General features: G+C 36.8%; 1 protein-coding gene across 5 annotated transcripts in view; it reads left to right on the forward strand.

Annotated features, from left to right (window-relative positions):
- The window catches only part of PLCL1 (phospholipase C like 1 (inactive)), a 366,361-nt gene that overhangs the window by 287,286 nt on the left and 57,081 nt on the right, over positions 1-21,994 (forward strand). For all 5 annotated transcript variants that reach the window (XM_036859028.1, XM_036859025.1, XM_036859026.1 and 2 more), the window contains 2 exons: positions 7,837-10,311; positions 13,020-13,223. In XM_036859028.1, the coding sequence (XP_036714923.1) occupies positions 7,891-10,311; positions 13,020-13,223 (2,625 nt within the window). In that variant the 5' untranslated portion in view covers positions 7,837-7,890. The remainder of the gene's footprint in view (positions 1-7,836; positions 10,312-13,019; positions 13,224-21,994) is intronic.

Genomic DNA, 21,994 nt, shown 5'->3' on the forward strand with positions numbered 1-21,994 from the left:
ATGCAGCAGAAGAACTTGAGATAATCACTTTTATTTAGAGTAATGTCTTAATGAATTCTAATGAGTGAATGATTGCAGTGAGATATAGCACAGCCGGAAGCTTCCTCCGTTAAACAAAAGAAATCAAAGGTACTAAGAACCCACGCTGAAATAGACTCTACATTTTATTCCATCTTTGCCTTTAGAAAATCAACAATTTTTGTTCTCAAGTGAGGAGAGTCATTTAAGAGATGTCATTTAAAAGAACATTTAGAGGGTTTCTGGCTTCCTATAATTCAGTGAATTTCATAACACAGCCATGGTATGTACACAGTGGAGTAGATTTCCTAAAGGGGATGGCTTTAGTGCATTTTATTAAATGGATCACCTTTTATAAATGAAATGTAATGTTAAATACAGACATAAAACTTAATTTGGCGAGAGATATGTGCATGAATAACTTCACACATTGCCTTTAATTAATCCTCTTGAATTATAAGATGGTGTAGAGAATGAACACTTTTCTTTATGGATAAGAAAATTCAGCTTCTTACCGACTAGGCTTAGGGAGAGCCACCAGGGAGAGCCCGTGGTTCACAGAGCTTGGGTCAGGCTTCAGCCGCTTCTCAGCAATGCCCATCAGGACCTCCACCCCCACTGCCCCACGCAGTGACATCAGGTGGGTCACATGGTGCTCATCATAAGTAAGTGACATCACCTGTTTGTGACTTTGCATTAAGTAATTTGAGTTTACTGTGAGAAAATAACTTTGGAAATTTCAATGTGAAAAAATGGTGTAATTCTACAGTTGCAACTTTCCCTTACTTGAAACTTGAAGGCAACAGATGTAGTGACGATACCACCATTCCCAACTCCTGGAGTTTTGTGGGAAGAGTTAGGCCTTGTGTTGGGGGCTGGGTTTTTTCCAGACTGCCAAACTGCCAGGCACGGTTGTGGATTTGGGCATAGACGCATTGGACAGGATACTTTAGATATAGGTATATATGACACGCATTACGTACATCTAATGTATCCATTAGACTTGGATTCCATTCCTTGAACTATCACCAATATAAGTCAATAAAGCCAGCGTCGCGAGGGTAGCCTTCTCTTGACGTATCACTCTCAGTCTCTGCTTTTTGTTTCATTCTTATCTGGGGCCTCTCTACCCCTCACTTATTATACTGTAGTTATCTTGACCTTCTTTCCCACCAAAGGACTTTTGTACCTGCTCTTCCACTTTCCTGGAACCCTTTGCTCTCAACTCTTTTCAGGCTGCAGTTTGGCTCTCACCCCTGTCACCATCCTCACCATTTTGAAGGCAACATAAGACATTCCCTTATTAAAGTTACCAGTAAATATCTTGACGACTGAATCCAATAAGCCACTTTAACATCTTATTTTCTAACACTTGCTCCTTCAAATGTGTTCCTTGGTTCCTGTGAGACTCATGCTCTTGGTTCTCTTACCCCTTAGCCTTTTCTTTCCTTTAGGTCATCTCCTCTGCCCAGCCTCTTCACCTAGGTGGCCCATACTCATCTATAATCCACCATAACCCGAAGTAAACCTCCTTCATTTTCAACTTTACCTCTCCTTGTATTTCCTCTCTGTTAGCAATATTTCCACTCACATCTCATTCAAACCAGAAACCTAGGAGTCATCCTAGACTGAATCAAGAACTTCTGATTTTACCTCCTATTTCTTGATACTTCCCACTTCTCACCCTTCCTTTTATTAGCTATTTACCTCAGACCATCACCAGCTCTTTCCTTTAATGCTGCTTACCTACTGCACCATCTTCAGTTCTGTCCATATCAAATCCTTCTAGCGCGCATCCAAAGTGATCTATTTAAGATAAAAGGCAGACTTTATCCGTTTCTTCAAAACTCTTAAATGTGCTAGTCCTTAGCATGAAGTAGCTACCTATCATTGTTTGTTGAATGAATGAATGAAGAATGGAGACCAAAGGCCTCTCAGCTTCCATTGTTAGGGCTCATTTGGGTCCTAGATTATATTGTCTACAATCCTTTGAAGGTTTCATGTATCAACTAAACCTTTTCTGAATTTTGCTTGGAAGTCATAAAACCGGAATGAATATTATTAGTATAGAGTTATAGTTCATAGGTTGTCTATAAGAAAAAGATAGGCTCCTTATGGTGAAAATAAGATTTATGTGCTATATTTTTGCTTGCCTTTTAGGTATAGTCTATTAAATTTGTATGTGGAGACTTTCTTAAGAGAACTATTCAAAAATAAATGTTTCCCCCCCTCTTTTACTAAAAAAGAAAAGTGAATGTCACTTTAGTGTATCTGCATTTATGCAGCTGGATTTCTGTATTATGAAATAAGTTTCTTTCGAATCACAGTTTTACACCTGGTGTTTTGATTGCCATTCTTAAAGTTTTTGTAAATTTGTTCTGTTTTAACAAAGAATTGTCATTCACTTAATAACAACTTACCAAAAAAAAAAAAAAAGCCACCATGGAAGGAATATATTACATTACAATTAGATGTTTAAACATGCTTATCAGGTCAGAGGTAGGTAAACCTGGGTATGCTTCCTCTACTCTTAAGGTTTTGTACAATGCTTCAATATGTTCTTTTTTTGTGGTAAAATAGGCATAACATAAAGTTTACCATTTTAACCATTTTTAAATGTATAGTTCTATGGCATTGGGTACATTTACATTTTTGTGCTGCTTTAGTATACTTTTTTTGAAATTATTATATTGAAATAATTCATTATTGAGACCCAAAACTGTGCTTTCATTGAATAAGCAGAGTTCTCTCCGGGGCTTATGAGTGTGTTCTGATGAAAAATGATTTTGTTTGCTAAGTTTTGTTAAGGAACTTGCAGCATATGTTATCTTGTTAGGCTCAGAGAGCAAATGCCAATGGGAACTTACGGAAACAGGTTTATTAATTCGATTTATCTGAACATTTCCCCCCAATTTTAGTTTAATAAAACACGTTTAGGGAGCTATAAAGCCTTTACTCTTGTGTGGGAATCTCATGTGATCATGACTGGTATCCTACTCCTAAGAGTGGATAAGCAACAATATTGTAGAAAATAATGAAAAAATTTAAAAAACTAGAACAACATTTGACCATTTTCCCCTAATATTTTGAAATTATTCTTAAGATTAGACATCAACCCTTATATCATGAGATTAGATAGAAATTATCTTTGATATGCATATATTAGAAACTGTTCATAGACAAATCAATGTCTTGTACTGTTTTAATAAAAGATAAAACGTTTGTCTATTGCTTTGCCAGTTTATGAGACTCCTCTTGATTCTGATGATTAAATACTTCATGTAGAGTATTGATTAATTTAAGAAGACAGTAGATCCAAATGTAAGGTCTTATCTGGAAATATTCAGAGAACATATAAACACAGTTTGGTTTATTTATTATATAACTTGTTTAAATGTGATCCCTTCTTGTGAAATTATAATTTGGAAACAAACACAGAATGTTAGGAAATAGAAAAAATTGAGCTCAACTCCTGACTAATTTTTGGACCCCACTAGAATATGAGGCTAAGCTTTAATTTAGGGGATAGAGGCATCACAACGTACTGTTCATACTTTTCATTTTGTAAGCTGCTCTAAGAAAAAATTTTTTGGGGGGGAGGAATTAGTACTCTAGCCTTTTGTTTTCATTCCAGAGTGAGGAAATTTAGCATTGAAATAAATGTCAAGTTCTCATACCTTATAATAATCTCCTTATAATAATGACCTTATGGCCATTGGAGTCAATTCAATCATCTCATGAGCTAGAAACTGACAAGAGCACATGGGAACTAAAAACAAACTTTGGTTTCTCTTGGAAAGTGTCACAAGTACCTGTCTTCCTAATATATAGATAACTGCAATGGATTTGCTCTTATTTCATCATCAAATTTTTTTGGTGTGTTTATCAACAGGAAGATCTATAACCAGTACTTTAGCTTTCTTCAGTTGCGGATACCCCCCAGTCTGTTTATTAGAATAGTACTCCTTCCCTACCATCAATCTGCTAAGATCTTCTTGAGGGAACTACAGAGGGGTGTAGGGCTCAGCAAAGAGGCCTTGGTGGTGAAGAAGCTAAGAAAGAGATTTGGAGTAGCCCGTTGTCCCTGTCCACTCTAACACAGTTTCCATCTCCCCTTCTGCCAACTTTTCAGAGCTAATGCATAGCTTGACCATTGAAACAACAGACGTAGAGAAACATCAGAGTCCTGAAACTTTTCCAGCATATTTTGAATATAAATAATCTTGGCTCTAGTCAACAGCAAACAAACTATTTGTTCATATGTACTGTGGCTCTCTCTATATTATATAAATAAAGTATATATTTTTGCTCATTTGGGGGCTTGTAATAACTTTGGATTTTGTCCTTTGTAAGATGACAACCTAAAGGTTGTTATCTTTTCCACTGGTTCCAAGTTTTAAAGCATTTTAGGTTAAGTTTTATAATCATGTAAAAGTTGCATGTCAAGGCAAGAAATAAGCATTACGAGGCAGGTGGATTCTTTTGTAGGGTAGATATAAAACATTTATTTCTTGAAGACTTAACTTACTAGGAGAGAAAGTCTTGATATGAGGCGATATCACCACAAAGACAAGAGGCTTATAAGAGAAAGCTATTCTGACAGCAGTAGTTTTGTTCTCATAAACAAATAGTGGCTGAAGTGAAGATTGGCACTTAGACCATGGAGAAGGATGGTATAATACCATGCATAGGGTAGAGGAAATATATACATGCATTCAGAGGAACACTGATTTCCCATTTAACCTTTGTTAGAAACTATTAGAGGTTTTATAATTCTGTTGATAATCATCTTATTTGGAATATGATCTGCTTATATAAAAATAATTTTTAATGTGAAAGCTCTCAGTACTTAAAAGTCTAGTGAAATGGTAGCTTTAAAAGCTGAGTCACAGTCTAATTTACCATCACAATTCATAGTCACAGTTTCCTTCAGTATTTTACTTGTTAGATTAATCCCATCTCAGCAGTACCTTTAGGTTCTTGCCTTGATGGTGTGGAAAAATACACACAAACATCTGATATTTCTGAGCATGTGGGCTGTGACAAATTTAAATGTGTTCTAATAGTGCATCTGCATATAAACAGCTGAAGATTTATGGTTGTTTTTTAACTTAAAGATGAGGAAATTGACCACTGTGGGATAATTAAAAATAACAACTCTCTGGAAAAGCAGGGGCTAAGTTCTTAAATGCCAGGGCACCAAGAGACAATATCCTCTAATCTAAATTGAGTAATTTATATCTTTGTCACTTGAAGATCAGATATATATTTGAGTCAATGAATCATCCTACCAACATCCCATAACTAAAGCAAATTTTGTTTCTTTTTCACAAGCAAGGTTTTAGTCAATTGAATAATAAATCATCCTGCCTTTTTCTGAATCATAAGATAGGGAGACTCTTACAGGCAAGACCACAATTAAATGAGACCCTAGAAGAGAGATTCTAACCTGTTTTAAAAGAATGCCTGAAGGAAACAGCCTAGACTACTTTGGCTACACTTTTCAGTGTTTAAAATAGTAATATCATATGGCTGTTTTTAAACATTTTCAGTTTTTCACTGCAGATCTGTCTTAAATGCTCATAGATCAGGAATGAAGCAACTTCTGGATAACCCCCAATATCCCTGGTCAGTGCCTACTGAAAGTCCTACAGAGACCAGGTGTATGATGAAATGTTCCTCTTCCTTCAAAAAGATTAACCTTACAAAGAATATTCATGAACATTTTCTCTTTTGAGTCTCACAGTAATGCTCTATTATATATAATGATTATTAGTTCCTACTTAAAAGCAGAAATTAAGATTCAGAGAGGATAAGTAACTTACCCAAGGTCACTAGTGAGTGGAATAATACCAACTGGAGACTAGTTATTTCTACCCTAAGGACCATGCCTTTTGCTCTCTATACTTTGCTGCCTCTTTGATATGCTTTATAAAATTGGGCACTTTAAACATGCACTAAGGTACTTTTGGGAAGTTTGTTCCTGGGAGAATTATCTGAATTGATAATATGATTGGGAGCATTGTTAATTTGAGTCTATGGTCTGAACAGAAGAAAGTATAAAGAAAAATCCAGTTTTAAGTGGCATTGTTCAGATATTCAGTGCAAATGAATTGGGAGTGATAGACACAGTGGATAGTCCAGGGCTAAGATGAAATACATCGTCTTGTGATTATGAGTGTTCAGAGGACTGGACCTGAAATTTAGAAAAGGCAATAGGTGAAAAGGCCTAGACACACCCAAGAAGGAAATGGCCACAAGAAATTCACCTGCTTAAAATACACTAATCTGCACAGATGAAGTTTGATGCCCTGTTGGCACTGTTGTTCAGGGAAGGGCGAAGTGGGCTGAGGAAATCGGGACTCTGTGAGACTAAGATACAAGGACACTTACAGAAATGGGTAAAAGGTAAGATGCAAGTGTTCCCTGTGAAATCTTATGGCAAAAGGCTTTGAAATTTAATTCACATTGGAAGAACCTCAAAAATTAGTGGAGCCATTCATATTTCTGTTTGGTTTTATGCAGTGGCTGCTAATAGCATTATACTGAAATGTAGGTGTGAATCTCATAATGTTCATTTATTTTTATTTTTTTATTGAAGTATAGTTGATTTACAATGTTGTCTTAGTTTCTGGTGTACAGAAAAGTGATTCAGATATATATTACATATATTATTATATATATATATTCTTTTTCATAATGATTTATTACAGGAGATTGAATATAGTTCCCTGTGCTATACAGTAGGACCTTGTTGTTTATCTATTTTGTATATGGTAGTTTGTATCTGTTAATTCCAAACTCTTAATTTATCCCTCACCCATTCCCTTTCCCCTTTGGTAATTATAAGTTTGTTTTCTACATCTGTGAATCTGTTTCTGTTTTGTAAATAGGTTCATTTGTATCATATTTTAGATTCCACATATAAGTGATATCATATGGTATTTGCCTTTCTCTTTCTGACTTACTTCACTTAGTATGATAATCTCTAGTCCATCCATGTTGCTAAAAATGGCATCATTTCATTCTTTTTTATGGCTGAGTAATATTCCATTGTATATATATCACATCTTCTGTTTATGGACACTTAGGTTGCTACCGTGTCTTGGCTATTGTAAATAGTGCTGCTGTGAACATTGGGGTGCATGTATCTTTTCAAATTAGAGTTTTCGTCTTTTGCTGGATCCTATGGCAACTCTATCATAATGTTCACTTAAATTGTTTACCTATGTATGAAAAATTGCTCAAGTGAGAGTCATTTGTCTATTGTTAGCTCTCAATCTGACTTTCAAGGTGCCTTTATTCTTCAAAATAATTTGAGGAAAAAAAGCGATTTTTTTTTTTTTAGTTAAGCTATATTGTAAGCCCTTTTTGATGTAATGCATGTTAAGGTAAAAATCTTTTATTTGAACTAAACCGTTGCAAAGTGTAAATGAGGAAAATTTTTAAAAGAAATCCAGCTTTATTTCTTCCATATATCTATAGGGACATGAGCAAGGTTGTCAAAGTACCAACAGGTAGAGGATCTTAGGAAATCTACTTTAATGAACAAATAAGAGTGATTTGTAGTTAACTTAATAGTTGATTTTATTTCAAAGAACACACAGGCATTGGAAAAATAAGTTTTTTTCCTGAACTTAATAATATCAATTTTCTTGGCAATTTCTCTTTTCTGAAACAGTGAAAAGGTAAAATTTAGGCTAGCTCCTGTCCAAATAATCATAATAGCTGAATGGAGTCTGAGGCACTCATAGAGTGTTATTGAATTTGTCTATTTTCTAAAGGAAAGTGACTCACTATTTTCAACTTGCTTTACAGGATCCTGCAAACCAAAAATGTGGTGGAAGAAAGAAAACCGTGTCTTTCAGCAGCATGCCATCAGAAAAGAAAATCAGTAGTGCAAGCGACTGCATCAGCTTCATGCAAGCTGGCTGTGAACTGAAGAAAGTACGGCCAAATTCTCGCATTTACAACCGTTTTTTCACTCTGGACACAGACCTCCAAGCTCTTCGCTGGGAACCTTCCAAGAAAGACCTTGAGAAAGCTAAGCTTGATATTTCTGCCATAAAAGAGATCCGACTGGGGAAGAACACGGAAACATTTAGAAACAATGGCCTTGCTGACCAGATTTGTGAGGACTGTGCCTTTTCCATACTCCACGGGGAAAACTACGAGTCTCTGGACCTAGTTGCCAATTCAGCAGATGTAGCAAACATCTGGGTGTCAGGGTTACGGTATCTGGTTTCTCGAAGTAAGCAACCCCTTGATTTTATGGAAGGCAACCAGAACACACCAAGGTTTATGTGGCTGAAAAAGGTGTTTGAAGCAGCAGATATCGATGGGAATGGGATTATGTTGGAAGACACCTCTGTAGAGTTAATAAAACAACTCAACCCTACCCTGAAGGAATCCAAGATCAGGTTAAAGTTTAAAGAAATCCAGAAGAGCAAAGAAAAGCTAACCACCCGAGTGACAGAAGAGGAGTTTTGTGAAGCTTTTTGTGAACTTTGCACCAGGCCAGAAGTGTATTTCTTACTTGTACAGATATCTAAAAACAAAGAGTATTTGGATGCCAATGATCTCATGCTTTTTTTAGAAGCTGAGCAAGGAGTCACCCAGATCACCGAGGACATGTGCTTAGACATTATTCGGAGATATGAGCTTTCTGAAGAGGGACGTCAGAAAGGGTTTCTTGCAATTGATGGCTTTACCCAGTATTTGTTGTCACCAGAATGTGACATTTTTGATCCTGAACAAAAAAAGGTTGCCCAAGATATGACCCAGCCATTATCTCACTATTACATCAACGCCTCTCACAACACCTATCTCATAGAAGACCAGTTCAGGGGGCCGGCTGACATTAACGGGTATGTTAGAGCTTTGAAAATGGGCTGTCGAAGCATTGAACTTGACGTAAATGATGGTTCAGACAATGAACCAATCCTTTGTAATCGAAATAACATGACAACACACCTTTCCTTTCGAAGTGTCATAGAGGTGATAAATAAATTTGCCTTTGTGGCTTCTGAGTACCCACTCATTCTTTGCTTGGGAAATCACTGCTCCCTACCACAGCAGAAGGTAATGGTTCAACAGATGAAAAAGGTCTTTGGCAGTAAACTCTATACTGAAGCACCTTTGCCGTCAGAATCCTACCTCCCGTCACCAGAAAAATTAAAAAGAATGATCATTGTGAAAGGAAAGAAATTGCCTTCTGATCCAGATGTTGTAGAAGGAGAAGTTACAGACGAAGATGAAGAAGCTGAAATGTCTCGAAGGATGTCAGTAGATTACAATGGTGAGCAGAAACAAATCTTGCTGTGTAGGGAGCTCTCTGACTTGGTGTCTATCTGTAAATCTGTTCAGTACAGGGATTTTGAACTATCTATGAAAAGCCAAAACTATTGGGAAATTTGTTCATTTAGTGAAACAGAGGCCAGCCGAATTGCAAATGAATACCCAGAGGATTTTGTAAATTATAATAAGAAGTTCTTATCACGAATCTATCCAAGTGCCATGAGAATCGATTCCAGTAACTTGAATCCACAGGACTTTTGGAATTGTGGCTGTCAGATTGTGGCAATGAATTTCCAGACTCCGGGTCCAATGATGGACCTTCACACAGGCTGGTTTCTTCAAAATGGAGGTTGTGGTTATGTTCTAAGGCCGTCCATCATGCGAGATGAAGTTTCTTACTTCAGTGCAAATACAAAGGGCATTGTACCAGGGGTGTCTCCTTTAGTGCTTCATATTAAGATCATCAGTGGTCAGAACTTCCCAAAGCCCAAGGGAGCTTGTGCCAAAGGGGATGTCATAGATCCCTACGTGTGTATAGAGATACATGGAATTCCAGCCGACTGTTCAGAACAAAGAACTAAAACTGTACAACAAAACAGTGATAATCCTATTTTTGATGAGACCTTTGAGTTTCAAGTGAACCTGCCTGAGCTGGCCGTGATCCGTTTTGTGGTTCTGGATGACGACTACATTGGGGATGAGTTTATAGGGCAATATACAATCCCGTTCGAATGTTTGCAGCCTGGATATCGGCATGTTCCCCTCCGCTCCTTTGTGGGTGACGTCATGGAGCATGTAACTCTTTTCGTCCACATAGCAATAACTAATAGAAGTGGAGGAGGAAAGCCACAGAAGCGCAGCCTTTCAGTGAGAATGGGGAAGAAAGTTCGGGAGTATACCATGCTCAGGAATATTGGTCTTAAAACCATAGATGACATCTTTAAGATAGCAGTTCATCCCTTACGAGAAGCCATAGATATGAGAGAAAATATGCAGGTAGGAAAAAATCCCATACTGTCCTCCCTTACCCCTGAGTCTTCTGACCCCCTCTCTCACCAGTGAACATTGTGTTTTACTAATGATCTGATTGCTCAAAAAACTATCACAGAGGATGTGTAAACCCATGTACTGCTGAATTAAGTTCAGTATTGCCTGTGATAAAACAGATATTTAAAAAAAATTTTATTGGGGTATAGCTGATTTACAATGTTGTGTTAGTTTCTGCTGTACAGCAAAGTGAATCTGTTATACATATACATATATCCACTCTTTTAGATTCTTTTCCCATACAGGCCATGACAGAGTATTGAGTAGAGTTCCCTGTGCTATGCAGTAGGTCCTTATTAGTTATCTATTTTATATATAGTGGTGTGTATATGTCAATTCCAATCTCCCAATTTATCCCTCCCCACCCCCACCCAGTAACCATAAGTTTATTTTCTACATCTGTAACTTTATTTCTGTAAAACTGATATATTTTATGTTTCTAATGGTGAATGCTATGTTAAATCTGGCCTGAACTAAGCCAGCTAATGGAGTATCAATGTAGCAAAATGCTTTATATATCCATCAAATGTCCCTAGTACAAAAGCAAATTGATATATGGGAATGTGTATATGAAACAGTGTGAAAAGAATAGAATATAAAATATTATATGTGCATGTAATATGCAAAATTTTATATATACAAACACATGCATAGTAATTATGAGTATATATGTAAAATATTTGCAGATAAGAACACAGAAGGGTATTTGAAGTCATATAAAACAAATGTAAAGCCTATTAGATGATGTCTTAGTTGTTTGTGTACAACAATAATAAATTACCCTCCACGAAACAAAGAAAACTAATAAACAAACAAAATTCAGCACTTGAACTTGTTGAAAACTATTTAGTCTTCTCTTAGAAATGTGCTTTAATTGAAAGGACATGGATTCTGGATTAAACTCTATCCCTGTGTGATCTTGAGCAAATCATTTCAGATATCTGGTCATCAGTTTTCTCCTCATAAGGTAAGAAAAAGAGTAATAATTACATCACAGGATTATTATGAGAATTAAATGAGAGTATATGTAAATTACCCAGCCTTAGCATGTAGGAATTCAAAGTCAGTTTTCTTGCCTTCATTAATGCTTATAATCAGAGATGGCTGCAAACATTTTTCTTCAAGACTATTTAATATGCTTATTCTAGGCTCATGTTACTAAGAAACAATCAAACGGCAAATGCTTGCTTAGTTCCTGCAATGTGCAAGAAGATGTTGTTTGGCAGAAGCAGTAGGAGTCTATGTATGAGAGCAAAACAGGAGAGGAATATTTTTCAATGTACTTTATTTGCTCCTTTAGCTAACATTTTTATAGTAACCTTCACCAAAAATCCCTACATTCAAAATAGAAAACAAGCTTGAAGAGGTTAAGTAATTTCCCCAATATTGCATTTAATAAATAAGAATTTGAGCTTTAAATCCAGAATTAACCACCACCAAAACCCAATTATCATTCATGGTTCTTAGTTATGTGATGCTGAATGCCAAACCATGACTTGGTGAAAACTTTATTTTTACATTATTTCACAGAGGAATTCTGGAATGGGTTTAAAATCAATTTTAAATCACCAAAATGGTAGAAAATACTATATTACATAAACCACATACAAATACTTAGATTGTAAATGTATAACTTGTGGTGGGTTGCCTCGGCCGCTATTTTAAAAATAGGCTCCAAATGTCAGCATTATCTACCTGACTTTTTCTGACATAATTCTATAACTATTATAAACCCCTATGTTAGATTAGTTATAAGTCACTTCTACACCTGACTTTATATATTAGAAGTAGATTTTATGTAGTTCTATATAATTCTTGGAATATGTCCTTTGCATGTATTACGTGTTTAAAATACATAATAAGGAGAGTTGGCTATAGATAAAATTTTTCCAGTTAGTACTGATAATTTATCTCATCTCAAATTTATTTTTGGTTTAGGATTACTTAGAGCCTAATTACTAGAAAAATGAATACCATCATTGTCACTAAATTCATGAGACACACATTAGGTTAGGTATTGTTCATTGTTAACAGGCATAATTTCTACTTCAAATGAATCTTTTAAACGCCTGTCACATGGAAAAATGTAGCTTTACATGAAACGTGTTTCATTATGTGTGTCTGTCAGGTGCATTTCTGGTGGGATGACAAAGGAATACCACTGATGGTTATGTGAAAGGAGGGCGATGAGTAATAGCAGGCTGCTACCTTGAGGGGAAAAACTCAAAGAAGATGCACTCCAATGTACAACCACTGACATGCTTTTATGATCATCATGATACAAATTTAACAAGATATTCATGATCAGCCAATATTAATTTGTGTGCATTGTCCAGAATATTTCAGATATTCCAGAATATTCCACAACCCTGCTTTGAAAAGCACTGTGTAGCCTTGGGTCATAATCTGCTTTGCTTTGTGGCATATTTGTGGCAGTTGTTAAAAGCTGAGAAAGATGAAGTGTAGTTGTGAATTAGCTCTGCATGTTATCTCCATGCGTATCTCAACATTTTTGGTTGGTTATAATCCAGTTTGCTTCAAATTTCATATTATTTAAGGGTATACTTTTAATGAATATACTTTTGTGTAAACCTAGACGTGCTGGGGGGGATGTGTCATGTGGTCAGAAGTGTAATTCCATGTTTTCTTCCCCACAGAATGCCATTGTGTCTGTTAAGGAACTGTGCGGACTCCCTCCAATTGCCAGTCTGAAGCAGTGCCTGTTGACCCTGTCCTCTCGGCTCATCACCAGTGACAATACTCCCTCCGTCTCTCTTGTGATGAAAGACAACTTTCCTCATCTGGAGCCTCTGGGGGCAATTCCAGATGTGCAGAAAAAGATGCTGGCTGCTTATGATCTGGTAGGAAATTGTTACTCTCTGTTTTTTCTCTGTGTGGGGAGGAAATCATATGGCAGGGGCTCTTTTGTGGAACTCCAGTGAATAACACAGAGTGACTGCCTTTAAAACCTCAACTGGGAGTGGCAGGCAGAGCTGGCCCACTCAGCCCCACCTAAGCCCCAGTGGAGACCTCTGAGGCAATGCTTTGAACCTAGAGCGCCACAGATTAAAAATGGAAAATCTCTGCTTTAGCAAGCAATGAATTATTGATTAAGTCCTCAAAAGTATACACAATTTCTCATCATCTAAATGACTTTAGCCTGCAATGTAACCATTTAATCGCATACCTATAGGAAGTAAAATTATGCCTCAGTACTGCCTTATGATGGTTGAGACAAACTATTTCTCTGGAATTTATATTTCTAAGCTAATACTGTTATCTGATTTTTCTGAATATATAATGGAATTTAAGTAGCAAATAAATTTAAGAATAACTATATTTCTGCATATCCTAATTCCATAAAAAAATTAGGACCAAATGAAAAACTGGAAAAATTTGTGACATGTGTGCCAGGTAAAGTGTAAATAACCTTGAAATAGAAAGAGCACTGAAAAATCAATGAGAAAAAAAATGAGGAAAAAAATCTTAATCTACATCAGTCAGGATTAAGTTCAGCTTCATGAAACTAAAAATGCAAACTAATCATGGCTTAAAAATAGAAAGTTTTATTTTCTCACATAAAAATATGGAAACCAGCCATGCAGGGTGGCACTTTCATAAAATTCTTAAGAACCTAGGCTCCCTCTAGCTTTCTGCTCCGCCGTCTCTAGCACATCCTCATGGTCCAAAATGGCTGTTGAAGCTCTAACCATAATATCTACATTCTAACCATCAGGAATGATGAAGAGGAAAAAGAAGGCATTATCCTCTCCCTTTAAGGACGTTTCTCTGAAAAAGCATAGATCACATTTGCCTACCTGGAGTTGACACACAGACACACTTAGCTGCAAATGAAAATGGGAAATGTCTTTATTTTAAAGGGCTATGTGCTCAACTAAAAGTCATCTCTTCTGTTACTAAGAAACAGAGGTAGAATGGATATTAGGGGACAACAAATAGTCTTTGCTTCAGAGGTGAACAGGCAATTTATGTATCTCCTCACCCTAAAAAAATAATGAAAATGTAAAAACATATTTAACTTGAAAATAAGTTTTAAATTTAAGATGTTAAAGAAATATAATGAGATACTTCCCCTCTCCATCAAATCGGCAATTTTTTTCTTTTTAAAAACTGTACCTCTGATAAAGAATTTAAGGAAATGGATACTCTTATCCATCTACCTTCAGTGGAAAAATAAATTGATATAATTTCGGGGGAAAATTTGGCAATATAATTTAAAATGTTTATCCCATTTGATCCATGTATTTCATATCCAGGGATTTATTCTAAGCCAATAGATGTGTACATAAACATTTATGGTTAATAATGTCAGCATAGAGGGATAAGTTAAATAAAATACAGTAAGCCATATTATGGACTCCTTTGAAACCATTAAAATTGTATGTTAGAAGAATACTTAATGATGTGAAGAATTCCTCATAATATGTTTTGTGAAAGAGTCTGGTTACAAAAAAATATACACTATAGCATTTAAGTTGTATTTATATGTATACACATCTAAAATGCTAGCAGGATATTAATAGTGATTATTTTTAAATAAGGAGAGTGAGTTTTATTTTCTTGCATATGCTTTTCCATATTTTTTCTGTATTTGCCAAACTCTTTACAATGAACCTGACCAATTTTCAGAATTGAATAAAAATAAATGTTAAGGAAGAAAAGAATAATATTTTATCATCCAAAAACAACTAGAAGAGAGATGTTGGGGATAAATATCTTACACCTGAAAAGGAAGAAAAGCCCACAGAGTATATTCTGCTTATGAATGATTTTACCTCTTACAAACTGTACTTCATGGTTTCTGGGGGATAAGTTTGCTTATAACCTAAACAGCATTTTTCACGAAATCAATTTTTTCATCATAATAGTAGGGACTGAAAGCTATTCAGTGAATAGGTATAGTTGCCATCTAAGAGGTGAAATTAGGGTACCTGTTGCCATAGAGACAGACAGTGGAAATCACTTACTGTTCCAATTCTCTTTTAAGCTAAGAAAGAAAAATCACTCACTGAGAGGGGAGCCTGGTCCCCTGGAGCTGGGCCTGTAATAAGCAGAAAAGCACCTGGTCTGTGGTCGGCCAATTTCCATTTCACATCCCCAAGCGCCCCATGGTGTTGATACCACATCTGCTGGCCAAATATGAACATCAGCCGTTTCTCATTTGTATTTCTAAAATGCAATTGCTAATTGCAGGTACAGCATGGTTTTCCAAAGCTTAAAATAAAAGTCTATAGTGGAAAGCAGAAATACTTCTTTTAATTTAATTTAATTTAACTTTTTGGCCGTGCCACGTGGCTTGTGGGATCTTAGTTCCCCAACCAGGGAGTGAACCTGGGCCCTTGGTAGTGAAAGCGTGGAGTCCTAACCACTGGACTGCCAGGGAATTCCCATGGAAAGCAGACATACATCTAATGAAGTGTTCATTTATAGTTCCCTATGGAAATGATTTTTCATTTTGGTAGGGAATTAAGTGTAAATATCCCTATACCAAATGGTAAACTTGGCAGATTGTGGACATAATCAAAAATAATGTTAATGTCTCAGCTGGTTATTTCTTTTCTGGGGTGCTGTGGATAAGGACCAGATACATGCCAGGATGATCTTGAAACACCATTTTTACTTTAGGATTTGCACTTTATTGGTTGGCATCTTTAGTACTCTTGGTGTATTCATGTTAGTATTTATTTTAAAGATGTCTTTTAAGATACTCTACAGATCCAGAGTGATCATTTAAAAACGTAAATCAGATCATATCACTTTCCTGCCTCCAGTGGCTTCCAATTAAAATAAAACTGAAACTCCTTACTGTGGCTTATAGGACCACTTATGACCTAGTCTTGCCTACCTATCTCACCTGCTTCTCCCTGCCTCACCCCCATACACTCTCTCCTGCTCACTCCACCCAGTCACATGGGCTTTCAGACTCAGCTTGTTCCCATCTCCAGGCCATTTTACTTGCAGTTCCCTCTGCTTGGAGTGCCCTTCTCTTGCATGGATAGTTGCTTCTTATCTCCTAATTCTTAGCTCAAATGTCATATCCTCAGAGACGCCTTCCCTAACCACTGTCTCCAACTGTCACTCTATCACATAACTCTATTTGATTTCCATTATCTTACTTGGCAGTATTGAAAATACTTGATTTTTTGTTTAATTTCTGTCCTTTTCCTTTACCCTCAATTTGAGTATACACTCCAGGAGGGCAGAGAAGCTGTCTGCCTTGCTAACTATTGTTAACTCTAGCACCTAAAACACTGCTGACACATAGTATGTTATCAATTAATGTTAGTTGAATAAAATATAAATAGATGCATCTATATAGTTGGTGAAAGTAATGTAGTTCCCATGCTATCTTTGAATGTGCTTTATGGTAAATCTTTAAATCCCCTTTGTTTTATGTCTATGACCCTACTCTAGTGAAATTGTTCCCTGTCTTACACATACAGTTGGAAACCTATAGACTAAGGCAAAACTATGGAGACAGGGAAAAAGATCAGCAGCTGCAAGGGGCTGGGGGCAGAATAGGGTGAGGGAGGGCATTTTTAGGCCAGTGAAACTATTCTGCATAACAGTATAATAGTGGACACATGTCATTATGCATTACCCAAAACCCATAGAATGTACAACACAAAGAGTTAACCCTAATGTGAACTATGAACTTTAGCTAATAATAAAGTATCCATATTGGCTCATCAATTGTAGTAAATATACCACACTAATGCAAGATGTTAACAGTGGGGAAAACTGGGGGTGAGGTGGGGTGAGAGGGTACATGGGAACTTGCTGTACTTTCTGCTCAGGTTTTATGCAAACCTAAAACTTCTAAAACTAAAGCCTAAAAAAGACCCACACAGACTATTAATAAAAACTTATTTGGGTGACTAAGGCAGAAGACGAATCTAGGGTTTATTGCCTAGTGGTGGTGGTAGGGGACAGGTATCCCCAAATGAGCAGCTTGTGTGCTCAACTTAGGCTCAAGTTGCTTAAAGATTTCTCAAAAATGGTGATGAACTGTATAGATGCCATCCAAGAGGGGATGTTGTAACCACTAAAAAAAGAATACAGATTATGTTTAGAATAAAAAGCAACCTGAAATCATTTCTGAACAGATACAAATGTTTGGCCTATTTCAGTATCAAAAGAAACAAAATCAGGCAACCAGGTAACCTACATTTATTGAAAGTCAACCTGAGTGCATCAGACTCTACTACTTATCATCAGGAAATAAAATGAAAATATGCTAGAAGACATTGACCTTGAGTTCATCTGCACAGATTTTTTTTTTCTAAATTTAGCTTTTCCCTAATGACCTGAGATGGTCCTATTCTTTACCAAACACTGGCTAATTTAATATTTGGAAATATTTCCTCTAGAGGGTTTTGGAAATTCAGTCTTAAAAGTCATCTTATACTGAAATTAAAATTATAGTATCTGTGTTGGTATGAAGGAATCAAAAGACAAATATATCCATAATAGAGTGGATTTATTTACATGGCATAATTTCAGAAGACACCCCCCACCCCCATTTCATATCTTATTTATTTATTTTTAAAAATTATTTATTTATTTATTTAGTTAGTTTTTGGCCGTGTTGGGCCTTCGTTTCTGTGCGAGGGCTTTCTCTAGTTGCGGCAAGTGCGTGGGCCTCTCACTATTGTGGCCTCTTTTGTTACGGAGCACAGGATCCAGATACGCAGGCTTAGTAGTTGTGGCTCACGGGCCTAGTTGCTCCGTGGCATGTGGGATCTTCCCAGACGAGGGCTCGAACCCGTGTCCCCTGCATTGGCAGGCAGATTCTCAACCACTGCGCCACCACGGAAGCCCTCATATCTTATTTAAGACATATATTTTCTATCTGCTTACTGGTTGAAATTTCAAAATTATAATAAATTCCTTAGGGTTAAGACATTTAATCTCTTTAAAAATGCAAAAACATCTCAGTAAGTAGTAACACATTGGGTTATCAGTAATTTGTACCTTTGGATGGTTGTAACCTATCCTGTCCTACAGGCAGTTTTTTACCTGGGGAAAGGAAGAGATCCTAATGACAGAGTGTTCCCCAAGTCTGGGTAAGGTGGGGGTGAAGTTGCTCAAATAATTGCAATTTTACTGAAGAGCATCCCTGTCTACAATCTCCCTCAATGCTCTGAATAGGGATGTAGCTACGTAAATGCCTGGCTGATATTTAGGGCAACAAAAGCAGAGGTGACTTTCCTGATTGATATATCAAATACATGTCACAGCCAGAGGTGGGAAGTGACAGCTTCTGAAAAGCACTAAAGCAAACTGGGAACATTATTAATCAATAACTCAAGCAAGTAGAACAGGGTCTAAACATTGAAGATGGAATTGATGTCTCCTTCCCAGGCTAAAGACACACAGAGGAGAGCTGTGGTGGTAGACTCCTTGCCGCAGTGCCATTTTGGTGGCTCTGTGGTCATCAGACAGTTTTTCAGAAACTCCCCAAACCTTAATTTAAAATCAGAATGCCATTTCTAAGTGACTTGTCCCTTTATTGCCCCGCGATTTGCCGGGGGAGGTCGGGGGGAGTGGGGCGGGGGTGGAGATCTGGTCTCTGAAAGAGCAAGCGTCACTTCCCCACTCTAGATTTTTCACGTTCTCTAAGAAAATATCCACTAATGTAGGTAATGTAGGTCATAGCGTCACTGCTAAGTCTTTTAAGGCTGTTAAAGTAGTATAATTATGTTTTGCAAATAAAAGGTAAGGTTTTCTTTTTTTGTTTAGGATTAACTTTGGGGTTGTTAAAAATAAAAGTTAGTTACTGAAAGAATTGCTTAGTGCTAGAGCCAGGAACGGAGATGTTTAATTTTACAAACATTTACTGAGTTTCTCCCCTGGGCAGCCGTCTGTGTTCATGCAGTGGGAGGTACAGCAGCCCCTGTGCTCCAGTAGCTTACAGTCAGGGCAGGCGACCTGGTAAGGTCCAAATCTGGCTTACAAGTGGATCATTGGTGATCTGCTTATGTTCCTCATCATTGAACACAAGGTTGTAACGGTGGGTGATTACATTGGGAAATACATTGCAATTTCAGTAGAACACTATCAAAATTTCTTTGGCTAGGTTAGACTTTTTTCCTTCTACAGTGGTGCTTTTAATGCATGGACATTGTACATTATTTTCAAAACCCATCTCTAGCCTCAGCCCTAAAATTTTACTTTAGTCACACTTCTACATTTGATTACAGGACATCACCTAGGTGTCTCAAGAACAAACAATAGAAATTTAATAGGTCAAAAACTGGGTTCATGTTTTAGTTCCCTAGGTATTCATTTTTCCTTTTCTGACCCCTGCAAAAGATAACACCAAGCCAATGGTCCTCAATTCCTCCAAGTGATTTTCAAATGTTCTTTCTCTATATATATATTAACTCCAATGAGGTCCTTTTTTAAGTTTTTGGCCGCAGCCCATGGCATGTGGGATCTTAGTTCCCTGACCAGGGATTGAACCCACGCCTCCTGCATTGGAAGGCAGAGTCTTAACCACTGGACTGCCGGGGAAGTCCTGAGGTCTTTTTAAAAAAAAAAAAAAATTATTGAAGTATAGTTGATTTGCAATGTTGTGTTAATTTCTGCTGTACAGCAAAGTGACTCAGTTATATATACATACATAGATACATACACACACACACACATATATATTCTTTTCCATTATGGTTTGTCACAGGATACTGAATATAGTTTCCCGTGCTATATAGTAGGACCTTGTTATTTATCCATCCTATATATAAATAGTTTGCCTCTGCTAATCCCAAACTCCCAATCCTTCCCACCCCTAGCTCCTCTCCCCCTTAGCAACCACAAGTCTGTTCTCTATATCTGTGAGTCTGGTTTTGTTTCGTAGATAGGATCATTTGTGTCATGTTTTAGATTCCACATATAAGTGATATCATATGGTATTTGTCTTTCTCTTTCTGACTTACTTTGCTTAGTATGATAATCTCTAGGTCTATCCATGTTGCTGTAAATGGCATTATTTCATTCTTTTCTATGGCTGGGTAATATTCCATTGTGTGTATGTGTACATATATATATATATATATATATGTATATATATATATGTCTTGGCTATCCTATAAGGTCTTTTTATTTACAATTCAATATCAATGAGAGCTACTGCTTCTTTCGTCACCGTATTTCTCATGTGTATCCATTTCCTTACATTGACACAGCCAAGGTTCTCAACAGGCTCTCTTCTCCTCCCACCTGAATTTTTCAATAGGCTGACTAGTCCTCCATCTAGTCTCTACCTTTCTCTAATTCAACAATGGGAATAATCATCCTCAGATTCTATTTTTGATTTTTAACTAGCCTTGCAAAGCCTTCACCCACCATGCTGCCTGTTTTGCCACCCTCAACTCCCATTTCCTTTTATTTGAACCTTCTCCTTCAGTCAAGCTGATTTATTTGCCACATACTTTTCATTCTCCGTCCTTTGTATTTCTATTCTGTACCACCTCAAATGACTTCCTAGCCTTAATTCCCTCTCCATCAACCTAAGTCCAGCCCTTTGTCCTAACCTCTTGCAAAACTGACTTTAAGAAAAAATTCATTTATTGACTTTATTCACGGCATTCAACTCATACCAACTATAAAGAATTTTAGTAGATTGTGTGCGATACAGAGACGAATAAACAGAGAGAGGTATCAGCACAAACAGCCATAGTGCAAAGCATGACAGCTCTTTCAACCAAGAGAAATGTAAGTAAAATGAGATGGGAGCATGTATATTTGCCGCTTGTAACACAACAGTTTCTCTTTTGATGTATCATTTTGTGTATGTCTTTAGGCTTTTGATTAGTCAATTCAACAAACACATTTTGCACACATGTCACTACTATGCAAGTTGCTGGAGGAAAGAAATGGTATGAAGCAAAATTTCTGTCCTTGAGGAATGGGAAATGCTGATAGGAAGGCGAGATTTACACTTAAAAAGGGGAAAGACAGAGTCACACAGTGTTCAGACAGTGAACCAGATGATGTTTTATGTCCTGAACTGGAGCCTAAGGACCTTGAGTCCTCATGGTGGACTTTTCACAGTGACTTGTAATATACTATACCCCCTCCCTGACTTTCACCCCATCTCACCCAGTGCTCAGCAGAATTTTATTTGCAAATAATTTTGAAAGAAAAATATTGTCTAAACATTGTATATTTTTTCTTTAGATACCTGAATTTTTACTTTTCTGTTGTTCTCACCTGCCTAATTTTTCATGCATAGTCAAGAAGTATTGCCTAACATATTTTGGTCCTCTTAAGTGTTTTAAATTAATGTGAACACTTTTGGGTAGTTAGTGTTTTAAACATAGCAATCAGAGGTGGAATAGTTACAGGGGATTGCAACTGTAAAAAATACACCCAAAGCATTCTCTGAAGTTGACTGCTGTGCTGAATTATTTAACATTAACATAAAAGTTAAAACTTTGCTATGATATGAGTGACAGATTTTCTGAACATAAAATCAAAGCAACCTAGAGAACATGAGTCAAGGGTTATTTAAGCTTTTCCTCTGTTGTGTGATTTGGAGAACAGTTGATTATGTTAGCATGACTAGGAATCTAGCAAAAAGAGCCAATCAGTATCTTTTATCACTCTT

Source organism: Balaenoptera musculus, chromosome 7 (genome assembly GCF_009873245.2).
Source record: "Balaenoptera musculus isolate JJ_BM4_2016_0621 chromosome 7, mBalMus1.pri.v3, whole genome shotgun sequence".
In the NCBI taxonomy this organism is placed as follows: Eukaryota; Metazoa; Chordata; class Mammalia; order Artiodactyla; family Balaenopteridae; genus Balaenoptera; species Balaenoptera musculus.